The sequence below is a fragment of the Melospiza melodia genome, chromosome 3 (assembly GCF_035770615.1).
Source record: "Melospiza melodia melodia isolate bMelMel2 chromosome 3, bMelMel2.pri, whole genome shotgun sequence".
Taxonomy (NCBI): domain Eukaryota; kingdom Metazoa; phylum Chordata; class Aves; order Passeriformes; family Passerellidae; genus Melospiza; species Melospiza melodia.
The window spans coordinates 21,459,299-21,483,503 of NC_086196.1; the positions used below are offsets into that span (position 1 = coordinate 21,459,299).

Consider the following 24,205-nt stretch of genomic DNA (forward strand, 5'->3'; position numbering starts at 1 on the left):
GACCTCATGGCATTCACAGATTTCTGTGCCAAAAATACATTCCCATCATGCTGTTGGCATAAAAAAAAACACTGAAATGGGCCAGAGAAGGAGGCAGAGAAGGAGGCCCCCCCTACCAAGGGGCCCTTTCCTGGGAGCACATCCACCAGGGATTTTAGGAGCATCCTCCCAGTGGGGCAGGAGGTGAATAGTGCTGCATGTCCCAAACTGTGCTTTCCCCTTGAAATGAGACTGAACTTGGGAAGGATGTGGCCCTGCAGATCCTGTTTGTGTGACCACACAGCCAGTGCTGTAAGCCATGGAGGGAAATGGGATGTGCAGTGAATTGTGACACCCTGGCAGGGAGGGCACTGGAGGATTTCAGGGCTCACCACTTTGGCAGCCAGGGTGGAACAGCTCCAACCCAGCTCCTGCACATCAAGGAGTCCAACTGTCCCACACAACACTGACCTTATTAAGCTGCTGCTACACGGGTAATTTGTGAAACTGGCAGAATTCCAGCTCTGGTGGTTCCCTCTCCTCAGCTGCAATTAAAGCTGGGCTGTCAGCCCAAGGCATTCAGAAAAACACCAGTTTACAGCCCACGAAGGACAGCTACAGCTTCCACTCCTCAAATATATTTATTCATTAAATGCTCCTGCACAGTTTTAAAAATTAAAAATAGAGGTTCAGTGCTCCTCCTCATCCTGGACCATGAACTGGTTCTCTGTAAATCTCCCCCACCCCTGTTATTTTTAAATACCTAAATGACCATAAAACACAGGGAAAAATACTGATATGTGCCAGGTGTTGAAAATAAGCACCATGCTTCAAACACCCTTTGATAAACAGCAGATGAAACAGATTCCTTTCTCAGTGCTTTTGCTGGGGCAGGATCCTGCTGAATTTCCTGGATTCTGGAAGGGGTCTGTATAATAAAGGAAGCCTTACCCAAGACCATCTATAAATTCCACTGTTTAACAGACTGGTTTAACATGCACACATGTGAGAGGAGGGCAGGTGCTGTGTTAAGCTTGCTTAAATTTTCAGGTTCCAAAAAAAAAAAACCAATCATTTCATTAATAAAATGACACCAAGAGGCAGACCTTGGGATAATGGTCTTTAAAATTTGTTACAGCAGCAGACAGACCCAATTTTACCTCTATTTGAATAAAGTTCTCCAACATGCAGATGAGCTGTGTGAAAGGAGCAGGGATGGACTCCTGTAACAAGATCAGTCTATGAGGAAAGAAGAGAGGAGAGGAAGCAGCAGAGTCCTGAGGATAAGAAATGCCCCATGGCCCAGGCTCAGCTCTGCCCTCCAGACCCTCCTCAGCTTCTCCTACCAGAACATCTGGCTGTGGGTTTTCCATGCCAGGGCAGTTTTGTCCCTCTTCAATAGAGGCTTGTTGATGACAATGAACTGTGTTATTTTGCTTAAATCTTCTATATTTCAAATGTATGAAATGTATGTGAAGTCACATGGGTTTAAGTGATTTTTGAGTTGAGGTAGTACTACGGGGCATTTATCTACATTTTTGGTAGAGAAGGATAAGTATCACTTGTTAGAAACAATGACAAAATTTCAACTTTATTTTCATTTGAAACCATCAATTGATCCTGATAATGCTTCTATCAAGGCCCTCATTGGAAAAGGTTTCTCAGAACAAGGACAGATTTTCTGTCCAGACACCCCATCTCACGTGCAGAAATAATCTCCTTTGCTAGGACATTGCACAGGAGATCTGCATCATTTGATTCAGCTCTGCTTGCTTTCCCACATCTAAAGGGGGAAACTGATTATTTGCAGAGTCCTCTCTCTTGTTCATCTCTGTCATTGTCTTGCAGGGCAGGAAAAAGAATGAAAATTCTGACCTGGCAGATCAGAAAAGGGCTTTGTACAATTCCTCTGACACACAAGTACAAGTACTGAGATGGAGACAACAAATATTGGGAGGGAGAGAACAGTGTTCCTGCAATGCAGAAACAGAGTTGTCCATCACTCTGGGAGGACAAATGGAAATGATGAATACAGTAGCAACAAATAGAATCAGCTTTGCCCAAAAGACAACCAAAATCAGCTAGATAATGCTCAACATTTGTACACCACATGAAAAATTAAATAATTTTAGAACAGCTCCATGTACTGTACAGCTCCTCATTGCACTGCCAAAAAAAAAAAAAGAAAGAAAACAAGAAAAGAAGAAAAGGAGAAAGAATTGAAGCACTGAAATGGCAAACAAGGACAAACTCTCCTCACAGCAGTTTTCAGGAAGGTGAGAAACAAGCTTCGTGTTTCAGCCTGTTTCCTCCAAGGGCTGCAGCAACACTGATGGTTTCCTTCTCCTGACAGCAGGTTCAGGGCCTTTTCTCTTCTGGTTTTCATAATGCTTCCTGTGGTTGTGCTCCCAGACAGGGCTGTCCATGCTCTGAGCTGGCCAGGCTCTTCAGCTCCCCTCAAACCAGCATCTCTCTGCATCTCTCCTTTTCTTCTCGCTGCTCAAATCCACTGAAGACAAGAGCCACTGCTAGGACTAGGAGGGAAAACAATCAGGTCAGATTACAAGTATCATCTGTGGAGGTGGAAGGTCCATTTCAAACAGGAGGTGCCACAGCATCCTTGAAAAACAGCACAAGATGGTCACCTTAAAATGTGACCCACAGGAAAGGCTGCTGCAGGTCTGAGGAAGCTCAGAGACTTCACTGAAGGAAGAGTCTGCGTCACCCTTCCAGTGTTTTACAGTGACCACTGAACCCCCAGATGCACTGTCCCACTTTGGGCCCCTCAGTGCGGGAAGGACATTGAGGGGCTGGAGCGTGCCCAGGGAAGGGAGAGGAGCTGGGGAAGGCTCTGGAGCACAGGTCTGAGGAGGAGCAGCTGAGGGAGCTGGGAAAGGGGCTCAGCCTGGAGAAAAAGAGGCTCAGGGGGAACCTTCTGGCTCTGCACAGCTCCTGACAGGAGGGGACAGCCAGATGGGGTCAGGCTCTTTTCTCATGTAACAAGCAACAACAGGACAAAAGGAAATGGCCTCAACTTGTGCTAGGGGGATTTAGATTGGATATTAGGAACAATTCCCTCACCAAAAGAGTCATCAACCATTGGAACAGGCTGCCCAGGGCTGTGGTGGAGTCACCATGAAGTCCCTGGGGGTATTTAAAAGTCACATAGGTGTGACCCTTGGGGACATGATTTAATGGTGGGTTTGGCAGCGCTGGGTTCATGGTTGAACTTGACCTCAGAGGTCTTTTCCAACCTAAAGAATCCCATGATTCTGAAGCTCTCTGAAACAAGACTTTTTTTTTTTTAAACAATCATCTCAGGTGTGACAAACTTCTCCAGGTCTAATGAGTCAAACTCCATGTTTACACCCAAGTTTACAAAAGTGGATGACTCACACCTTTCCCCTCTGTTATGCCACAATAAACACCTACACGTGGTGACAACATCAACCGAAATTCCCAGGCACACATAGCCATAGTTTCCACATCAAGTTTTGCCCGGTGAGATCACTCAATATTTTTATCAAATGTTGCTGAGTCATGGGATTAGTGACATTTCCATCTATTGTTTCCAGACTATTATACTGATGGTGTCTTGAGAGAATTTTATCTTTCAAATTTTCAATCCTGACCTAACGCCTGACAAGATGTGAAACATCTTTATTGGATCTTCCTGGATCTATAAAAGAACTGTAATCTCAAAGTTGCACAGTCTCTCCTGCCCCAAATGACCCATTTCAGAGAGGAGGAACAGTTGCCTTAACCCCTCTATTTTCCCCTCATAAACCACATAAACATTTGAACACAGAGTCACTGGAAGAACCTCTGCAGCTTTCAATACAAGGATCATAACTGAGTAATAGACTGGAGAAAAAGCAAAAAAATTATTTTTCCCATGTCCAAACTGTACTGGCACAGTTTCTTTTGGCAGACAGCAAAACACTGCAGGTAATTCTTGAGACACTGTGTGAAACCACTAAGACTTGGTACCAAAAGAAATCTAAAGACAACAGACAAAAGTTTTCTTGTAGAGATAAGAAACACCAGCTGAGTGATGTCAACATTTCAGTTCTGCCAAAGTTTTTTAGGAAGCTAGTAAAACACAGTTTGTTTCCTTAAAGTTGAATTGCTTTAATGAATTGTTATGATATCTGGAAGAACCTCAAGCTCTCATGAGTGCACATCAATTAGCACCAAAGACATTGGCTGGGCTCTGAGTGGTTTCCATCCCTCAGATAAAAGCAGAACAATCCTCTGACATCCTAAAGCAGCCCTGCTGACATACAGATCCATATTTTTGTGAAGGCAGCAAACAGGTCATTATATTGGGATTTCTGATTCCTAATTCTGTTCCTTCGTTATTCAGTGACCTTAAAGTAAATCTAATATGAGGAAAAAATTTACTATGACTGTCTACCAAAAGGGCTTTGACATCTGCAGGTGAAGAGATTGGTTAAAAATACCACTTTTAACTTGTAACCACAGCAGTAGGTAATGAAAGAGTCACAAAAATCTATCAATTGCCACCTCTGATCTTTAGAACCTTAATATCCTGAGCAGACTTTTGAGATACCTGTATGTCCTTCAGCAAGAATTTACATTTGAAAAATGTTACATGGTGTAAGATGTAGTGGATGGTTCCATTCTTCCAACATACAAATCAGGTTTGTAAGTTGGTAAATTAGCCATTAACAGGAAAATAAATAGCCTTTACCTTTTCTAGACCCCACTTCCGCCTTGATGAAAAGCAGTTCATCCTTAATGCTTCTCTTGTCTGCAGATTAAATAAATAACATTAAAGGGACCAGTTCCTCAAGGTATAGAAAATGTTCATATAATCCAGAATAAGTACCTTTCTGTCCAGAAGTGTCCCAAACAACAGGATGAAGAATCCCTAAGAAATTGCAAAACCAGTTAACAAAATCAGCATAACCACATGATATTTCTTAAGTGTTTCTAGATGTCTTTTCATTAAGGAGAGATCTCATCACCTGTGATTCAGCTAACAGCAAAGCACAAAATGGGTTTATCCAACCAGAGCTCTCTGGGAACAGCAGGAATGGATATAACCTGTGTTAATCCTGACTGTGAACTGGACTGATGGGTAACAAACCAGGACTTTCTCAGCCCACTCAGTGCAGCCTGATCTCCTGCCTGAAGAGCTAAGGCAGACTGGGTGTGCAGCAGTGCATCAGGTAACACTGGGTGTTTATGCTGATGAGTTAATCAAAACCATGGAATCAGCTGTGGAATGGAATGGGTTGGAATTGACCTTAAAGGACATCCAACTCCAACCCTCTGACATGGGCAGGAGCACCTTCCACTACCCCAGGTTACTCAGAGCCCCATCCAGGCTGCTCTTGAACATTCCCAGGGATGGGGCATCCACAGCTTCTCTGGGAAACCCGGGCCAGTGTCATCTTCACCGGAAGGGAGAATTTTCTGTGTAATTGTTAATTGATAAGGATCAGACATCTTTGCAGTTATGGACATTAACTGGTGTATTTCACATCTAACAGAAATTAATCATGGGATTATTTCTTCATCCCACTTCCAACCAGACCAGTTTGTCCCATGACCCATCTGCACCTAGAACACCAGCCTGGGATGCTTCGTGCGTGTGCCATGGGAAAGCACCGGGTGGAAGGGAGAGCTGAGATCCTGCTTTTCACATACACCTGCTGCCAGCCCCTATTTGATCTGATACCTTTATGCCAGGCTCAAGGTCTGAGCACCCACAGTGCTCCCAGTGTCCCAGAGCTCACCTGGAAGGCGTTCAGCAGCGCAAACACGACGTGGAAGGCCAGAGAGCGGCTGTCGATGATTGTGGCTAAGCCAAAGCCCCAGGTGAGGCCCAGCAGAGGTGTCAGAAGGGCAACGTTTTTGCTGACTCGGATCATGCTGCTCAAATCTTGTGACTTGCAGCCTTCTCCAAGGGAGGATCTCCCAGTCTTCACCACAACCACGACCACCACAATGAGATTCATCACAATGATGCTTAGGGCTGGTACAACAAAAGCCAAAAGCGCTTTTGTCTCATACCAATTGAGCCAGCAAGCTCCACTCCTTAAATACCCATTTTTTGGTTCAGTAATAGCAACAGTGAGGACAGATATGACCAAGGGACATCCATATCCAATAGAGAATGCTGCAACTAAGAACACAGTTCTTGTTATCTTAAAAAAAATTAATAATAATCCATAGAGAATTAAGAGGCCCAGGGTAAACATCCAAAAAAACAGGGCAAGATAGAAAAAGTGAAGGAAAAAAGTGGCTGCCACACACAGCTGGTAGTTCAGGGCTGCATTGTGCACAATGGCTGCCAGGATGAACAGGACATCAGCGACAAGAAGTGAGGCAGCGATGTTGACCAAGCAGAAGTGGCGCATGTAGGTGATTTCAGTTTTGGTGACGTGCTGCCACACTACGGCCTCGATGACGAGGCAAATGACCAGGCTGAGAAGGGACAGCCCCAGGCCCACCCGTGTGATGTAGTCCAGCAGGGAGCTCCGTGGCACGGCCGGGGCCATCAGGATGGAGAAGGCTCCGTAGGTGCGGCGCCGGTGGGCGCAGACACAAACCACGGCGCTGGCGTTGTGCGCGCGCACCTGGCACACCCGCGGGTCCCAGCGCCGCTCGGCCGAGTGCCACCCCACGCACTGAGCCCCCACCTGCTCCAGCTTGTTCAGCTTCTCAAAGGTGAGCAAAACGCTCTGGAGCTCCTCTGGCAGCGACACCGACAGCACCATCCCGTTCACAACAGCGGGGTCCGGCCGGTTCGTCTCCAGGATGGCTCCGAGCGTTGGAAATGCAACGCTGATGGCTTTGGAAGCCCTGGGCAACCTCAGCAGCTCCTGCTCTGGAATCACCACGTGGCCAGTAATATTGCCTGTGCTGTTGAACTCCATGGAAAAGTCAAAGCTCTTTCCTGAAGTGTTTCGGTGTATGCTGTAGCCTTTGGTGGCGATGAAGGGCTCCTGGATACTTTCTGACCCATTCCTTAGAAGAAGTTTCCCAGCAAATAAATTCACCGAGTCCAGTAATATTGAACCAGCATTTCTGTCCTTCACAAAAGCCCAGTTGGAAATGATGGAGCTATTCAGAATATGGTTTGCTATCCTGCTGTAGCTCTGAAAGAAACAAGCAAAATAGAAATTGTTTTGTGTTAGAAGAAACCAAATATTATTCTTCTGGCAGTGCCTCCAAAAAGGCTCATTTAATTCATGAGTGATTTCTATAAGAGGAATAATCCTTTTGACAATGAATATATTCCTATGACCCATCCCAGTCAAACCCAAACATCGCATTACTAGAATTGTCCTATCCTCTTCATATCCTCAATCAAAAGGTGATTAGAGAAGTAAATATAAAGCAAAAAGGACAGCCTAGTTCTATTCCAGATGCTGACCCTGATTTTTACCACCCTCTCTGTATTTCTTCCCCTGCTCTCAGATCTCTGAGTTCATCAGGCAAAGATCTCAGCTGTTGTTGTACAAGGCTGCCTTCCCTACAGTGTCATACTTTAGAAAGTAATTCTTCCTTGTACTGTTAGCCCATGCCTATAACAGCAGATCCTGAAAACCTTTGCTTTTAAAGACATTTGACTCCACAATCTATTTTTGACTTATTCACACATGAATAAGTCAAAAAGTTTCTCTGCTAACAAAATTTTCTACTCTGGAAACTCTTTCCAGGTGATCTCCATGTCACCTGCAGCCAGCACTTTATTGGACAATGGCCATAAGGACAAAATACTTGTGGATGCTCTGTAAAGCTCAGAAGCACCTCCCAAAGCAAATAAAATTAAATACCTGCATTTTTCCTCTAGTGACATTCTCTGATAGCAGCAGGGAAATCTTCTTTAGCAATTCCACTATATCAGCAATGTTTCCTGGGATGGCTGGTGAAGACAGGATATCTGGGATGATGCATGAAAAATCAGCTTGGCAGCTATGATTCCCAGCACCAAAATGTTTTGCTCCATCTCCAAGTTTCCCAGGCCCTAGCTTTCCTCCTCCTAAAAAAGGAAGATGTCCTCCAGAGCATGGGAGTTCACTTTGGGATATCCTCTAGAGGGAGGAAAAAGATTTGAGAAAATTAATGAAAAGAATGAAAATGAAGCCACAGCTACAACTAGGCAAGAGATGCAGTGCTGGGTGTGCAGAGAAGGTGCCAGATGGACTGAAACCCAGGATCAAAGCTCACCTGAGAAGAATATCATGGTTTTACTACACACATGAAGGAAGGGGCAAGAACTAAATACAGTGTCTTATTCTTGAAGTGACTTGATTAAGGATTTTGCAGCAGAGGAGAATTTGTCATAAATCATCTGATTATTACACACTATGGTGTTGTCCTTTCCTCAGTTTCAACCTACTGTGTTCGTATCTTGGTTTAGATCCACATAAGGAACACCAGCCAAATGAACAAGGCAATTTCTGAATTATGTTTCCACAAAAGAATCCCCCAAATTTATTTCATATAATCTGATTTAAGATTGTGAAAGAACTACAGCAAATACTGATGAGGAGTGACTGAGGGATCTGGGAATGTTCAGTCTGGAAAAAAGGAGGCTCAAGGGGGGCCATGTCACTCTTTACAGCTACCTGAAACATGGTAATAGTGAGGTGGGGGTCAGCCCGTCTCACATGTAACATGTGATAGGACAACAGGCCATGGTCTCCAGTCGCATCAAGAGAGGTTTAGATATTAGGAAAAGTTTCTGAAAGGGTGGTCAGGCATTGGAACAGACTGCCGAGGAAAGTGGTGGAATCACAATTCCTGGACATGCTCAAAAAAGGTGTGGAGGTGGCACTTGAGGATGAGGTTCAGCAGTGAAATGGTGCTGCTAGGCTAATGGCTTCTCTCAATGATCTTAGAGGCCTTTTCCAACCTAAACAGTTCTGTGATTCCATGAAGTCAGAGCCTGTTATCAAAGTTTTCCCTGTTTTAGGATCCCATGTCCCTTTGCTCAAGACTGAAAGTGCATGGAAGGAGGGTCTGTCTTCCCAAGAAGTTACAAGCATAGGGCAAGGTGCCCAACAGCACCCTCACCTGAAAAAGGGACTGAACATCCAGGCTTGCACAAGCATCTGACAGCATCTGCCACTTTCTGTCCTCACAGACAAAGCTTGTCTCCCCATGGAAGGAGGGAGAGCAAGGCTGAATACAAATTGCTCCATTATCTTGGCAGGGAATGAGATTTACACAGGCATCTGGAAAATAAACCAAGCAGACACTGTTACAAGGTGAAAGACAGCATACCATGGTCTGTGATGCATCAGGGGTGTGAAGTATTGATAACTGATAACATCTCACAAAGACGGCTCACAAACATCTCACAAAGCATTACCCAGGGCACTGTACCTTGCTCATAACCAGTCTTTGATTCGTTACCAAGAACCTGCAAAATAAGAAGTGGAACATCGAGTCAATGTTCACATAAATAAGTAAAAGATGACTCCTTGGTACAAACCAGAAAAGGTTTCAAGAGAAAAATAGTCCTTTTGAGGTCCAGAATGCAAAGCCTGTGGCCCTTTGCTCATACAGACCAACGAAGAATTCTCTACTTAAAGCCTGCCTCTATATATGAAGCCTTCAGTTGGACCCTGCTACTGAAGTGACACTCTGAGCTCATGCACAGATGTCAGATGAGGAAGTTGTTTATGATGAGGGTGGTGAGACACTGGAACAGGCTGTGGCTAACCCATCCCTGGAAGTGTTCAAGGTCACTTGATTAGGATTTGAACAGCCTGGTCAAGTGAAACTTACCCTGGGAGTGGTGTATGGCACAGCCATGAAGAAATGTGCAGCCCAAAAAAGCAGGCAGTATATCACCCTTACATCCATCATCACTCATTTGCTGATTTCCTCCTGGAATAAAGATGTTAAAGAAGTTTAGACATCTCTGTTTCCACTTTTTGAGCACAGTCTGATTACTTACTAGTAAAAAAGCAGCTAAACCTATGCCAGAGACTGTCCTTACTGGGCTTGCAAGGTGATTTTCAGGCATTCATAATTCAGTTCCTTTACTGAATGACTTGTGAGCCCTTCCTTTAAAAAAAAAAAATCTGTTCAATGCTGTAAACTGCAACCTGGAGAGTTTATTAAAGCCCCTCAGCCTGTGGGTCCCTTTAGAAGTGATTTAAGACAGTCTCATCTCCACTGGGTTCAATGCTCTGCTCTCCTTGGACAGTTCCTGCCATGTTAGTAGCAAACGTGGGCACTCAGGGCCCAGAAATCAAACTGTGATAAACAAGGGCCAGAGTGAAGAGTTATTTCCTTTGCAGAAGAATTCAGACCTCTATTCCCTCCATGAAGTTTCCCACAGTCCTTAATAAAAGCTAAACATCCTGGGATGCAACTTGTTACAAGAATATTTGTTAGAGAAAAATAGCCCAGCAAAGGGAATGAAGGAAAAACAACATGATACATCAAATCTCGTTATTAGATGCTAGACATGTCCAAGGCAAAAACAACAGCTGCTGTGGGCTCAGAAGAACTGAGACACTGATCTTCTATCACCACAAGTAAAAGTAGAATAATTTAATTTTAAAAAATAATCAAAAATAAAATACATAAAAATTAGTGAGCTAAACCACTAAAGCAAGAACTGTGACAAAACAGGATGACAGCTTGATCTCAAGAGAAGGCAACATGAAAAACCTCTCAAATTACTATGCCCTGAGAGAAGCCCCTCAATTTCCCCCCTGACACATACTGATCAGCACAGATGATGCTGATCAGAAGCAGAAGGGGTCCTGCACTGGGAGAGCAGAGATGTGTTTTCCCATCCAGAGGCTCCAGGCTCTCCCCCCTGACAGCATCAAAGGCCCAGGCACACAGCTGGCTGCCCCTTTCATCTCTGATGTTTGTCCACCATGTTATGTTTTCAGATTTGTAGGGTTTATGACCTAATCATGAAATTACCATAAAAGAGTTCAACAAATGCACTGAATTTCTTAGGTAGCTCTTAAGGAGAATCTCATGCCAGTCTCTGAATTCAGCTGTTAATATGAAAAACATTTTCTAGGTTAAAAGCTAGCAGCCACCAGCTCTTCTAAGGAAATAAAATGGATCAGGCAAAACAAAGCAGAATATTGGGATCAATATTGCCAAAGAAGGGGAGGTGGCTGGGAAACACCTACAGGTTTGGGGTGAAAGGCTGCACTGAATTCCTTTCTGATTTCTGCAGTCATTAAATGCTTATTGCCAATTCCATTTCACAGCTCAGAATCCTTGAGCTCATCGTGCCTTACCACTAATTAATTCACATTCATTTTGTATTTAATCACGGGTGGAACCCCACCTAGGGCTGTTACCTCTGAGTGAGGCAGAGATCTGGGACATCTCCAAGAATGCCGGGCTCACCGAGCCACCGGCCCCGGCCAGCAGTGGAACATGGAGCTCGCTCGGCTGCATTGTTTGACTCATCCTGGAAACCACCCAGTCCCAGCACTGCAGCAGCCTGCCAAGGCAACCACGGTGCAGCTGGAGAAACTCAGGGCAAAACAAGCAAGACAGCCGCAAGTCACTGTTACTTCAGGGAAAAACATGGCTATAGTGGCACTGGGCCACATGAAAGCATAAACAGAGAGAGGATGATTTGTCTCTTACCATAAACTATCTACTGCCAATAATCCCTGCCTTTGTAAGAAGCTGTAAGCATGATACTCCTCTGTTCCAGAAGTTTCTGCTCCAACCATGCACCAGGACACAGGTACATGAGCAGCTGAGGTGTCAATACCCTCCCATGTGAAAAGCACTTTCTAGTAAGGGGACACTTCCACACCCAGCTCAGGAGATTGTCACCAGAAATCCTCCTTCTCCAGTTCATTCCAAAGCCCTCCACAGAAGGGAAAGAGCAAGGAGAGTCTGGATGGGCAGTGGCTACAAGAGAGCAAAGAGTCTCTTAAAACAGCAAAAAAAACCAAACAAAACTAATCATGAATTTAAAAAGTAATCCCTATGTTGGTTAATGCCCACAGCCTTATGTTCAAATCCCTTACTCTGACCCCTGTTGGTGTAAAATTGAAGTATCTTGTAAAACTCTATAGAACTATCTTCCTTTCCTCTACCCCAAGCATATTAATGCAGATTTTAACTACTGGCAGGATGCACTGCCCAGCAGTCTGGCCCCACATGGACACAGCAAACAGAGGGATCTGTCCAAACAATGACAACTGTGGGAGTTACACCCTGCCCAGTGCTGGACCCAAAGTCTCCGTCCAAAAGGTCCTTCATCATCTGGAGTCACCTCTCTCCCCTGTCCACTGCTCCAGAAAACAAACTACAGCTAAATTTACGGGGAAAGGTGTCCTGCACAAAAAAAATTACAAGCACACTTTTTATAAAATTAAGATTTATACTGACTTTGCAATAACTTGCTAGATAAATATATTTTTCCAAACACTACAAACTCGTAACTTCAACATTTATCAGAATTATTAAACCCGTTATTACAGAACCTAACCTATTGGTTTTAGGGCTTGAATGGCCACATGGCTTACTTAAAACTCAATAAACCACCATAACATGATAACCTGCCATTGCTACCAAGCAAGTTAAGGCTGCAGCAGGAGGCTTTAGTGTTCACATGGTCATCCAAGGATAAAAAATAAAGCTCTTAATTCTTCAGAATGCTGTCAGCTGTATTTTTAAAGGAAACATAGTTGGAAAGTGTAGCGTTAAGTGAAGCAAGCTCTAAGAGGACAGTAATCTTTATATGTAGCCATAAGAAAACTCCAGATTTTCTTAAAAGTGATAAGACTGATTAGAGACCAATTACAAAACTACAAGAGAAAAAAAAAAAAAACACCAGAGGTTAATTAAAATATCTAATTTTTTTTACAGATGTAAAGACAGCATAAAACTAAGGAAAGAAGTGCACAAGTAAAGACAGCCTTAGCAATTAAATGCATTTTAGATTATGAATGAACCAATTTCACAGACCACTGGTAATTCTCCAGCAGCTCTAATGAGCAGCTCTTATTTTCTGTGGAAATACTCACTGTTTTCAGAAGTCTGGGGAATACTGTGAGCAAAGTTAACCCAGCCAGGGATCCCCAAGGTCTCAGACGCGACTCTCTAACCACTCATCTGCTGCCATCCTGCCCCAGTCTCACCCAGCCCTGCCTGGGTGCCCCGACTCATTTGGAGTTTTCCCATGAAGAAATAATGTTGGGCAGCAGCTGCTTCTTTTCTTGCCTGACTGGATTTAGGCTGAGGAACCTGCAGATGAAGGTGTTGCACTGCAAAATGACAAAACACCTTACAGACACACCCACAAATCTGCCAGATTGCCACCTCTGCCAGGAGTCCACAGGGATGAGTCACACCTGTGGGGTTGGTGCCTTTCCTCTGGGTGCAGGAGGCAGCTCTGCTCTCCTGTATTTCACAGATTCAAGGAATGGTTTGGGTTGGAAGGGACCTTAAACACCATCCAGTTCCAGGCCCCTGCCACGGGCAGGGACACCTTCCACTCTCCCAGGGTGCTTTAAGCCCCCTCCAACCTGTTCATGAGCAGTCCCAGGGATGGGACATCTACAACTTCCCTGAACAAAAATCTCTTAAAGACTTCAGAACACTAATGATCAAAATCTGGTCAAGTTAATGCATTGTCCTTCATAAATGCAAGAGCACACTACTGATAGCACCTGGTGCAGCTAAAAAACTCAATGGGCAAATAATAACCTTTTCTTCAGGGCTATCCCATCATAAAGGGTGACAGTTATCAGCTGAACCTTGTGCCATGGTCACTGCTGGCTCTTGAAATATCACCTCACCTCCAAGAGCCAGATTTCCAATAGTCAGAAATGTACAGCAAGTAGTTTATCACTACAGAAGAGCAGTTCCTAACACTCCTTCACACAGGACTGATTTGGAAGATCTCTGATCACTGATTTTTTTTTTTCTACATTCCTGCAATGTGTTCATCAGGAGCTTATGGGGTTTCCTGTCATTTTGTCTGCTGTCACAACTCCAGCCAGTCCTCAGTCACAGGCATGTCTCCAGTTTTAACCTAAAGACAGGTATCATTTACTGTTCTGCTTTGATACAGCCAGCCTCACATCAGGATCCAGTAGGAACTTAGCCAGGCACAATCAAGCACAGCCAACAGAACCCACCTGGGAAGGTGAAATTACTTGCACTTGATACAATACAGAGATCAATTAGAAAAATACTTGAAAGTAAGAAAGGCTAAAAACCAAATCATGTCAAGGTATGGACAGGTTTCAGAAGGCTTCTTGCCCATGTCTTGGAGCTGGGCTTCTACACACTCCCTGCACCTTTACTGTGATGGCAAAACTGAATGGCCCTTGATTCTCAACACCTCCTCAACATCAAGACTTCTCTGAAGGACACAAAGCCCAGCATCCTGCAGCCCTCAGACACCCACACACTTCTCCCAGAAGGAAGCTGGGTCAATCTAGGCTCCCAGGGGGCCTGGAAAGAGACTGAAACCATGACTCCCAGCAAAGAGGCACTCCAAACCCTGACCCCAGCAGCATCAGTCTGATGCTTTACAAGCTGGTTGGAGTTGTTTGCATTCCTCAGGCACATGCAGGGAGGGGTTTGTCTTCTCAGCTCTTGCAAAATCCAATTACCCAAGATCTGCAACCAGCTGTGCTCATCATCTGCTTTCTCAGAGATCAGCGACATCTCAGGTAACTTTTAGAGCAGCCAAAAGGCAGCTGTGTGAACCTGGGTTTACCATTTCCTTTGGAAAGAGGTAACAACAGACCTGTGCTATCTTAATGAATACAGGGTATTTATTTAAAATCAACAGATACTTTGCTATACAATTCAAACCTTGCAATAATCACAGCTTTCCATCAGAAATCCCCTTCCATGAATACTAATGAAAAAAAAAATCATCTTTGTGGAAAAAAATCAAGTAAGTACACCTGTAATTTTGCTTTTTTAAACTATACCTTCTGTACTACCAAAAGATTTTTAGAGAATCTTAAGATTAAATTAAAACCTGGCAGTTTAAAAATGCCCTTCTGCTGTTTCATTCTTTATGTGCCTTTTCCCTCTTCCATATCCCTATTAAACATGCCATACCCTCAGTTTTCAATTCTTCACTATATACTTAAGTAGGGGGGATTCAAACATGCATTTATCCATGTTACTGACTGGCAATAGGGATCTTAAATAAAGCCTCTGAAGATGCACAGTAAGGTCAGCTCAATACCAGCCAAGGGGAAAAAATGGGGAGAATCAATAGATCCTGAAAAGTTAAAAATTCCCAGTTACATTTGCAAAGGAAAACAGTGCTTTCCAACTGTGAGGATCCTGAACCACCCTGATAGTCAGGAGCCAGAGCATCCCAGTGAGGTAATGGAAATCTGAAAACTTTAAAGGGGTCTGTTATAAATACTTTGCTTCCACCCCCTACACTCCTCCTTGGAAAGAATTTAAGGGCATACAAAACAATCCTGAACAGAACTGAGCAGATGCCTGAAGAGGTTTTTATACTCATTTTATTTGCTGAGTTTGGATAGCATGCATCATTTTACAGCACCGGTAGACAAGTCAGTGAAGCACACTGCTCTTAGGAACTTGTACTGTGGAATGTCTCAAAACCATTACCCTCTCCCCCTCCACTCCAGTATGTAACACTAGCTGAAGACAAGACAGACACACATCAGGGCAACTTCCTTATGGCTACAAATACTCATAGCAGCGACTTTTAAAGGAAGGTTTATTAAATCAAGTCATTGCACTTGGGTCATTTATTGCTATAGCAAACAAAGGCCATTATATAACAAACACCTCTCATTTGTGGCTTTAGCTGATTGTCTTGTTCTGTTCATCCTCTGCAAGCTCACACACAGGCACAATTTCTGCAGAGCAACCCCTTCCAAGATTTGTTTCATGCTCCAATCACAGTGAAGAGCTTGTATAACAAAACTGGGTCCTCCATTAGGCTCAATTCTTGTTTTGCATCACCTGCTCTACAGGCATGAATTCCAGGCAAGAGTTTAGTGTCTGATGACAGCACATGATTCCTCACAACTCATTTGTGATGCACTTGAGCAATTCAAGGTTATAAGCATTAAGAGTGAATCAGCTTACTACCATTTTGACTAGCAAATATTACTCCATACCTGCATAGTGTATTGATCAGGTTTCAATGAGATTTCATGAACTATTTGAATCAGTAATGGACAAACATTCCCCAATCAACCTTTTGATATTTGGATTTTATGACACAAACTGTGGAAGAATCCCATAGTGTGGGATTACTCTCAAGAAGTAATACTTCCATGTCACTTGAACAGTGGCATACTGAATAATTACTATATTTATGACTACTCCCATGAAGAGAAGCTGAATTACTTTCTTTTATTGCTGAAGCTGCCAAACTATGAGGCATGTTTTTGTCTTTTAAGTTATAGCAGACCTAAAGGAGATGAGCTGATTAACAGAACTAATGAATTTGACTGGCTTTCTAAAGCTGTATATATTTTAATTCTTTAATCAGACAAACATGGCAATAAATACTATTGTCTCCAATCACTTTGCATATTATTTGTGTATTATTCTGGTGCAAGTTTTGAGCCCAGGGGTTAAAGATAATGGTAATCCACAAGATCTCAACCTCTTTTCCATGAAGTAAAGACACCATCTTGGACACCAGCACAATGATGTCAAAGCAATTGTTCCAATCACTTATTAAAATACAAAGATGTTACTAAGTTTAGAGGTACGCAATATACTGAGAAAGTTTATGGCATAAATATATAAATATTGAGAGCTTTTGAGAGTATCAAAGTTCCAAAGGGATTTATTTGGAGATATATTATAAACAAAACCTGACTATTGTAAAATCAAATCAAGATGCATACTTGAACCACTAGAAAGACTGATGACTTCAGAAACACAGAAGTACAGATGCTGTGACTTAAGGTTTACTGTTTCATGCTCTACACTGTAATATTTTAGGCACAACAGGTTGAGTTGAAACTGGACTCTTGCTGTTTCTGTATTCCTTGCATTTTGTGGTTTAACAGTTAATTTTGTCATGATTTCACAATTAAGTCTTAAATCCCTTTTTAATCCAATAGTGCAAGTGACAAACCGTTCTGCTGAGCTACTGGAATTAGATCATTCAATCTTTCTACAATGCATAGGAGTTTCACTTGCTTCATTGCACTAACAAATTCCTACCTCATTATTCATACTATGCTGTTCAAAAGTTGAGTATTCTCACTGCAGACAGGCACAACAGCATAACCCTGGGTAAGACTGCCAAAATTATACAAATATTATATATTCCCTTTTGCATGTAGGGGAAAAGTAGTGACTACAATTACAACACAGTCATTCCATCCCTTCCAACAGACTATTTTACAGATTAGTTGCAAAGACAGATCACCCTATTTATAGTATAGATCTCTTTAAAAATTAAGCTACAGGTATTCAATAAAAATCTATTAAGAATTCCCTCTCCTCTCTATACAGATTCAGTAGTATTTTCAAGCAAACCAAAAAAATAAGGTCTGCAATTCCAGCACAGTAAGAAATAAGGCCTCTTTTATATTGGCAAAAAAAATTACACCATTATTCTTTTTTGTTTTCTTATCTCTCTGAATATAAGACTATATTCCTTTTTTTTTATTATATTTTTTCTTTAAGACTGTAGAACACCAGAGCATCCATTATAATGAAATAAGAGTCAGTTCTCCTTGTGTTCAGCTTTGAATTCCTGGCGAGTTAAAAACATTGAGTCCATAGCTGTCTCATGTAGACATCACTGCTTTCTTCAATTTTTCTATTTCAAGCTGAAAAAACAAACATTTTGAAAACAAAGTCATTATTAAAGTAGCTATAAAATCTTCAGAGCTCCCACCAAAGTTATAAGCTTTACATTTCAAAGACATTTAGGTATTATACCATAGAAGCATTTAACAGTACAGTATTTAAAGCTGATTTTGTACCACTATATATTGCTAAAAGAACAGGAATTTAAAATAATTTAAAATTTTACTACAGTACTGGTATAATCTTTTTAAAATTAAAAAAAAAGTATTGATTAATCAGTTTATCTGGATAAACTCTCTCTGAAAAAATAAGTCAAAGCTGGGTTATCCAATCACCTGACAGGTCCCCATGTAATGCTGCACCATCACCTGAGAGCAGCTTCCTAGAACAGCCTTTCATGCAGAACACTGCCTGGATTAATTTGTATTTCTTGACATGGAGTTAGAGGACACCTGGAGTTACATCCTCTTCATCTCTACTGCTTATTTAAGCCACCTACACTGATTGCTTTAGAGTCGCATTAAAAAGAGACTCACCAGAAGTTTCTCTCATGTGTTTCAAGTAGCTTTGTAGCCAGCAAGATGTACAATTTCCCAAGTAAAATGCCCCTTTTCAGTACCAGACTGAAATAATTTCCTAGAATGAGCTCATCCTATTAACTACCTAATGGCATCATATTGCACTGTAGGTAGTGTTCTTCATCAGTAAATTGAGGAGTGGCATTCATTCATCAGGAATTTTTTCAGATGCATTCTGTTCTTTTGGCAAATCATCCATACTTAATATTTAAATAATTAATCAAAATTCAGAGAAGTTTACTTTTGTTTTTCTTTTGATTTCTTAAATTAAATAGGTCTTTCAATCTTATAAATGCATAGTATTAACTGTGTCTCCTGGAAGTTGTCCAGTTGCATATATTTCTAGAAAAGAGAAGAACCCAACAGCACTAAATTGAACTGCCACCCCAACCCCTACACTGATTGCTACAAATAATATTCCAGAAAAAGAAAGCTGAACTTGGATCTTCTCTATACATCCAAATGCTTCATGAGGCAATTCATTCAATCACAAAATAAAACAGCAAAACAAAAAGAGACTGAGCAGGTTTGTCAAGACTTTCCTGTGGCAGCAAATCCCAGAACAAAGCCTACACAGCCCTGAACTCCCCATGCCCTCCCACAGTGGTAACATTACCTCCAGATTGCTTCGCAACAGCTTCTCTTCTTCCAAATCCTTCTTTAGTTTTTCCAGTTCTCTCCTAGAAGTAGTTAAGATAGAATTGAGAAGGGGGAAAAAGAAACTTCACATTGCTGAGGACAGGATGCAGAGGCCTTGTTTGTATTTTACAAATGGGATTCACAAAACAAGGCACATGCCCACCAGTGAATTGTTACTCACATCTGTTGGAGCACAAATTTCCGCCATCACTCAACACTTCTTACCTACTGCTATTCACCTATCCCAAATTCTTAATCCCAATTTTAAGAGGCTACTTAAATGTTTGTGCTGTTATTTAATATTTAAAGTTTAATTCAAGCTAAAATAACCTAAAATAACATGGCTACTTCTACACAGAGAACAAATTAAAATATAAGTCATATCAATACTGCAAGTACTTGTGCACAGTGTTACACAAGGCCTGCACCATGTATTTATGTCATTACTACAGAAAATTAACTACTTTTCCTTACAAAGAAAGCACAAACTGTTCAATAAATACTTTCAAAAAGACGTAATGGATGCAGGAGTGCAAAGTAGGAGGGAAAAAATATGTACAAATTCCAAAAATACTCTGACATCAAATTTGCATGTATTCAGGACATTTAGTAAGATTAATTTAAATAGAAAAGACCTGAATTTATGTATTAATATGTTATTAGCATAGAATAGCTCTCATTTTAAAGTCTGGCATTGAAGACATTTATAAGGTGTCTATATAACCCCTTGCAGACTGACAAAGGAAATATTTACCCATGCTCTTTCTTCAGGGCATCTACTAAACCCATTAAATCATTAATCTGAGTCCTGAGCTCTTCCACAGAAATTTTTTCCTCATGTGTTTCTCCTTTCAGTTGGAGGTCTCCAGGTAAAAAGTCGAGTATGACAGAGCTTGGTCTCTGAGATGAAGGTGGAATCAGTGGGCTGAATGCAGATGGCTAAAAAATAAATTGGCAGAAAGGTAAGAAGTGAAATCTTTATGAACTGAATGCTTACAGTACACAGGTTGTACCAGGATGGGAGCTAAATGTGCATAAATTCCCTTAATTTTCTACCTAAAAGGTAAAAAAATGTCCAGTTTGAATGGATTATTGGAGTACAAGAGATAGTTACTTTATACAGCTCTTAATTAAGGATTTACCTGAGAGTCCTGTAGTCACTAAATAAAGTACTTACACTTCAGTCCTCTTCACTTTAAAAAAAAGTGATTTAATGGATTCCACTGGATCACTATGCAGAAACTTTTGTGCACTCTGCTGATCTGCTCAGTTATTCTGTCTGTCAGGAGACTGAAGGCAGAGCAGATATGGAACTTATTTGGGAAATATCACCTGATACAGCAGCTCTCACCAGAACTCATGCACTTTGTAAGTATAAATGAACTTCAGTACTAAATTTCTTACTATGAACTTTATACTAAATGACTGAGCTCACTTGCACTCAACTACAAGCACTGGCATTCAGATGGTTTCATGAACCTGTACTGGAAATGCAAACAGGATGAACAGAACACCAAGCTGCCTGGTATTCCTCTGGCTCCTTGGTAGCATCGTACCTTCTTTGTTTCAACTGGCTTTGGTTTGGCACTTTCTTCTTCTTTCTGCACCTTCAAAATTTTTTCTGGACCCACATTTTGACTTGCCTGGTAAACCATTCATAAGGAATGAAAAAGTTTTCAGAATTAAAAACAACAAAGATTAAAAGTACATTTTAAAAAAGTAGACTTTCATGTGTTTCTAAAAATGAAATAGTAAAGGGGAAAACCAAGTAACAAAAGTTAAATTGTTACACTATCAAACTTTTCTATCCCTGACAGTCAGAACTTTCCTTCCCCACAATGAGCTGAACTTAAATCAAACACAGGAATCTCGGGCAGGATTTTCAAGCATATTTGCAATCCTTAAGCCTGTGACACCTCTGGGAGCCTGTAGGTGCTTCCACAAAACACAAATGGGCAGTAACTGTAGATGGTAACTGACATAACTATGCAACATATCCAGTGAGAAAAACTGATTTCAAGGACTCTGCACCACCTGCTTCTCATTATCTGCCAACCTCACATCAGCACTAGGATCACACCCCTCACGTTACAGCAGCATTAAATTACAAGTTTATAGTGGCCAATTGTCAAAGTCACTACAGACAGTTTCAGAGCCGTGTGTATGTACAACAACTATTGCACCATCAGTGAGGCCAGAAGAGCTGAGCATTTCCTGCAGCAAAACCCCATGGAACAGAAACACTCCTTCAGCTGCAACACAGTTCCAATTGTTTCTTACATTCACTTCCCTGCTGGGCATGGATCTCCCTGCACACAAAACCTACAGGAACTGAACTCCTGCAGCATTTTGCCCTTCAGGTAAATGGCTCAAAAGACTGTTCCCCAATGTAGTCCTGTTTCCTGGGAAGCCAGTTTTTAGTTCCCTACTAGGAGAACACCCCCAAAATACTCACAGGACTACTGCTATTGAAACGGGAAGGCAGCCTCCTACCAGGCATCTTGGGCCGGTTCGCAGTCGGGTGTGACAGATTATCTGAGGTAGCTACAACATCATCAAAGCTTAACAGATCTACAAAAAGAGGAAAACAGAGACCACCATCAAGACCAGAAAGTTTTGCTGCGTTCTTTTTATCACTTTTTTGTTTACTTAAAACATCAAAAAAATTATCAGAATTCTTGTTGTTTTGAGGATTTTCAACATATACAATACATGAGGTATCTGAAACAACTGCATGACTTTGACATATCTGGAAAACTCTATTTTCTCCCTTGAAAAAAGATAAGAGTTAATTCAACTAGGACTTAAATTCAAGTTAATTTGTGTGAACAGAAGAAATGCTCTAGCAACATGGCAGCATCTGCAGAAAATATGCTTATTACTTTTTCTAAGAACTGCCATATTCAACTACTTGAGAGTATATTTTCTTGTCACTGAACTTGACTTCTTATCACATGAAAAGCATGAAAATGCAAGTTTAGTGACTAAGACAAAAATAAAAGCAAAATGGTAAATTACATACTGGTGTACTCCACACATTGGGGAAAGTTAACAATACATTAACTGCACCTACGTCTGCGCAGGGTAGTTTTTTTCATGTTCAGTAGCTAAAGATAATACACAACTTCAAAAAGACTTTAATAAAACACTTCAAAACACCTCTCTTGTACTTTATTCAATCACACAGATCTCTTTGCTCATTAGGCTTTTTATGCTCACACCTCTAGGAAAACTCTCTCTGTCAGATCAGCAGAAATGCTTTACATCCTCTGGGAACAGGCAACTTCAGGAAAAAAATTGATAATAGAAGAACTGACCACGACTAGTCTTAGTAACGTAGGTATTTCACCTAAGTAACAACAGGACTTGGCCTTTTCTCCACAAAAATAAATATACTTACCTGGCAACAGATGTTCTGTGAGATTGAGTGGTGGTTTTTATTTAAGCATTGACATAAGATTACAGTTATTATGTATCATTTACAACCCAAATACATGACTTAGTTTATAGACTAAAGTCTATAGGCTAACTTAAATACCACACAGTATTTACTACAGGCACCATAAACAACATTCAAGACTTTGGGTTTGATTTTTTTCATGACCTCTGATTCTTACTTGACATTATGATTTAGCAAATAGAACCTATGATATGTCTTTTCCTGCATTCCCATTAAAGGTCAGATAAGAAAAAAGCCTTGGGTACACTGAGCCAGACCATTCATACTCCTTCAATGTCTGGATGTCTTAAAATCATCTGATTAACCCAAGTTTTACTCACACATTGTCAAAGTTATTTTCTACCTTTAGGTACTAAGTAGGTACTAAGTTTTCCACTGAATGTTTTAATTGATTTTAATGTGCTCTCTGCATTAATATCCTTGAAGGCCTTAGAACATTCAGCTCCTTTAGACAGCCCTGACCAGACCTACTTCATCACCCATTCCTTTATAGCATGGTTACCAATCAGTTTTGCTGCTTTTTACTTCTATTCAAGAGAATGTCAAGAAAGTCTTGTGTAAGCATGCAATCACACCTGCAGTTAAACAAGCAGGGGAGAAAAAAAAAGAAAGAAGAAACAGAAGAGTGATGAATGGCAAGCAGCTGACGGAAAAGAGGATGAGGGAGAAATAAATGAAAAGGGACTTCTGTTCCAGTCTGTGCCAACAAAATATTTCCTTTAATACACTGCAAGCAACAGTGACCACGGAGCCATTGCATGGTCTTTAATCAATTTTCAGTAATCCCAGAGTACAAAGCTGTCAGAATCACAAAGGGGTTTGGGCTGGAAGGGACCTTAAAGATCCCCCTGGTTCGAGCCCCTGCCATGGGCAGGGACACCTTCCCCTAGACCAGGCTGCCAAAGGGCAAATTAGGATTTACGTTAGGTAGTTATCATTAAAAAGGTAACAAGAAAAGCTTCTATGTCTTTTTTCCCTCATCTCACTAATTTCTGACTTTAAATGATCCTTCTTTTGTCATTCTACAGAAATGACAAATCATTTTGCAAGAAATTTCAGTAAGAATTATAAATTTAGTTGCTATTATGATTGTAATGCCAGTCCCGTCTCCATGAACAGTAAACATCAGGCATATTAAACGTAAGTTTGAAAAAAAAAATCACATTACTTGACAAGGCTTGAAGACTGCTAGAGTCCTGAACTGTGTACTATTTAAATATAGATAGTGGGATGTTACAAAAACCAATGACTTTTCCCACATTTCTAACATCTTCTAAAGGAATTTGTTGTACCTGAGAGAATTGTTCAACATTCAGATTTTGCCAGCAGATTCCAGTCAGAGGGAATTCTGACTCTACTTGAATTTTTGTTTTTACTTTTCCAATTTATTGCTTTGGTATAGGGAAGAAATTAAAACACAGGTTGGTGGAGATTGGGGTTTGGGCTTTTTGGTGGTGGTGGTGGTAGGCTGATTGGTTTTACTGTGGGCTTAGGGGGTTTACTGATGAAATCCATTGGAAGTTCACAGTCTACACCCATGTCAATCAATGAAATCATTTATCAAACAGGACTCTTACAGACAGCCTGTCAGCAATTGTTAAAGGAAATCCCATCATAGTGCCAAAAGAGCAATACCACACATCTGGTGATAATCTGGGTCAAAAGAAGGAGTTTCTGATTGAGCAAGAGCACCTTTCTAAGAAGATGAACTAAGCCTAAAGTTACATAGCATGGACTATTAGAAATGTTTCTTCTACAAGCTTACCACAGATCTACCACA

The 24,205-nt window shown here is 41.4% G+C and overlaps 2 protein-coding genes across 5 annotated transcripts in view; both read right to left on the bottom strand.

Moving 5' to 3' along the window:
* Nucleotides 1-1,450: 1,450 nt before the first annotated feature.
* Nucleotides 1,451-13,214, bottom strand: ADGRF4 (adhesion G protein-coupled receptor F4). Of its 2 annotated transcripts, XM_063150952.1 has the most exons (9): nucleotides 12,990-13,214; nucleotides 9,751-9,852; nucleotides 9,346-9,382; nucleotides 9,034-9,194; nucleotides 7,791-8,048; nucleotides 5,745-7,109; nucleotides 4,832-4,873; nucleotides 4,694-4,753; nucleotides 1,451-2,513 (listed from the first exon to the last, which is right to left on the bottom strand). In XM_063150952.1, the coding sequence occupies exons 2-9, from the start codon at nucleotides 9,829-9,831 to the stop codon at nucleotides 2,508-2,510; spliced, it is 2,010 nt and encodes a 669-aa protein (XP_063007022.1). In that variant the 5' UTR covers nucleotides 9,832-9,852; nucleotides 12,990-13,214; the 3' UTR covers nucleotides 1,451-2,507. The 2 variants fall into 2 exon arrangements, with proteins under 2 accessions (XP_063007022.1, XP_063007021.1); XM_063150951.1 differs by having other exon boundaries at nucleotides 1,451-4,753.
* Nucleotides 13,215-15,446: 2,232 nt separating this feature from the next.
* The window catches only part of CD2AP (CD2 associated protein), a 76,519-nt gene continuing 67,760 nt past the window's right edge, over nucleotides 15,447-24,205 (bottom strand). For all 3 annotated transcript variants that reach the window (XM_063150953.1, XM_063150954.1, XM_063150955.1), the window contains 5 exons: nucleotides 21,421-21,536; nucleotides 20,522-20,608; nucleotides 19,720-19,904; nucleotides 18,943-19,006; nucleotides 15,447-17,768 (listed from right to left, as the gene is read on the bottom strand). In XM_063150953.1, coding sequence (XP_063007023.1) covers nucleotides 17,727-17,768; nucleotides 18,943-19,006; nucleotides 19,720-19,904; nucleotides 20,522-20,608; nucleotides 21,421-21,536 — 494 coding nt within the window. In that variant the 3' untranslated portion in view covers nucleotides 15,447-17,726. The remainder of the gene's footprint in view (nucleotides 17,769-18,942; nucleotides 19,007-19,719; nucleotides 19,905-20,521; nucleotides 20,609-21,420; nucleotides 21,537-24,205) is intronic.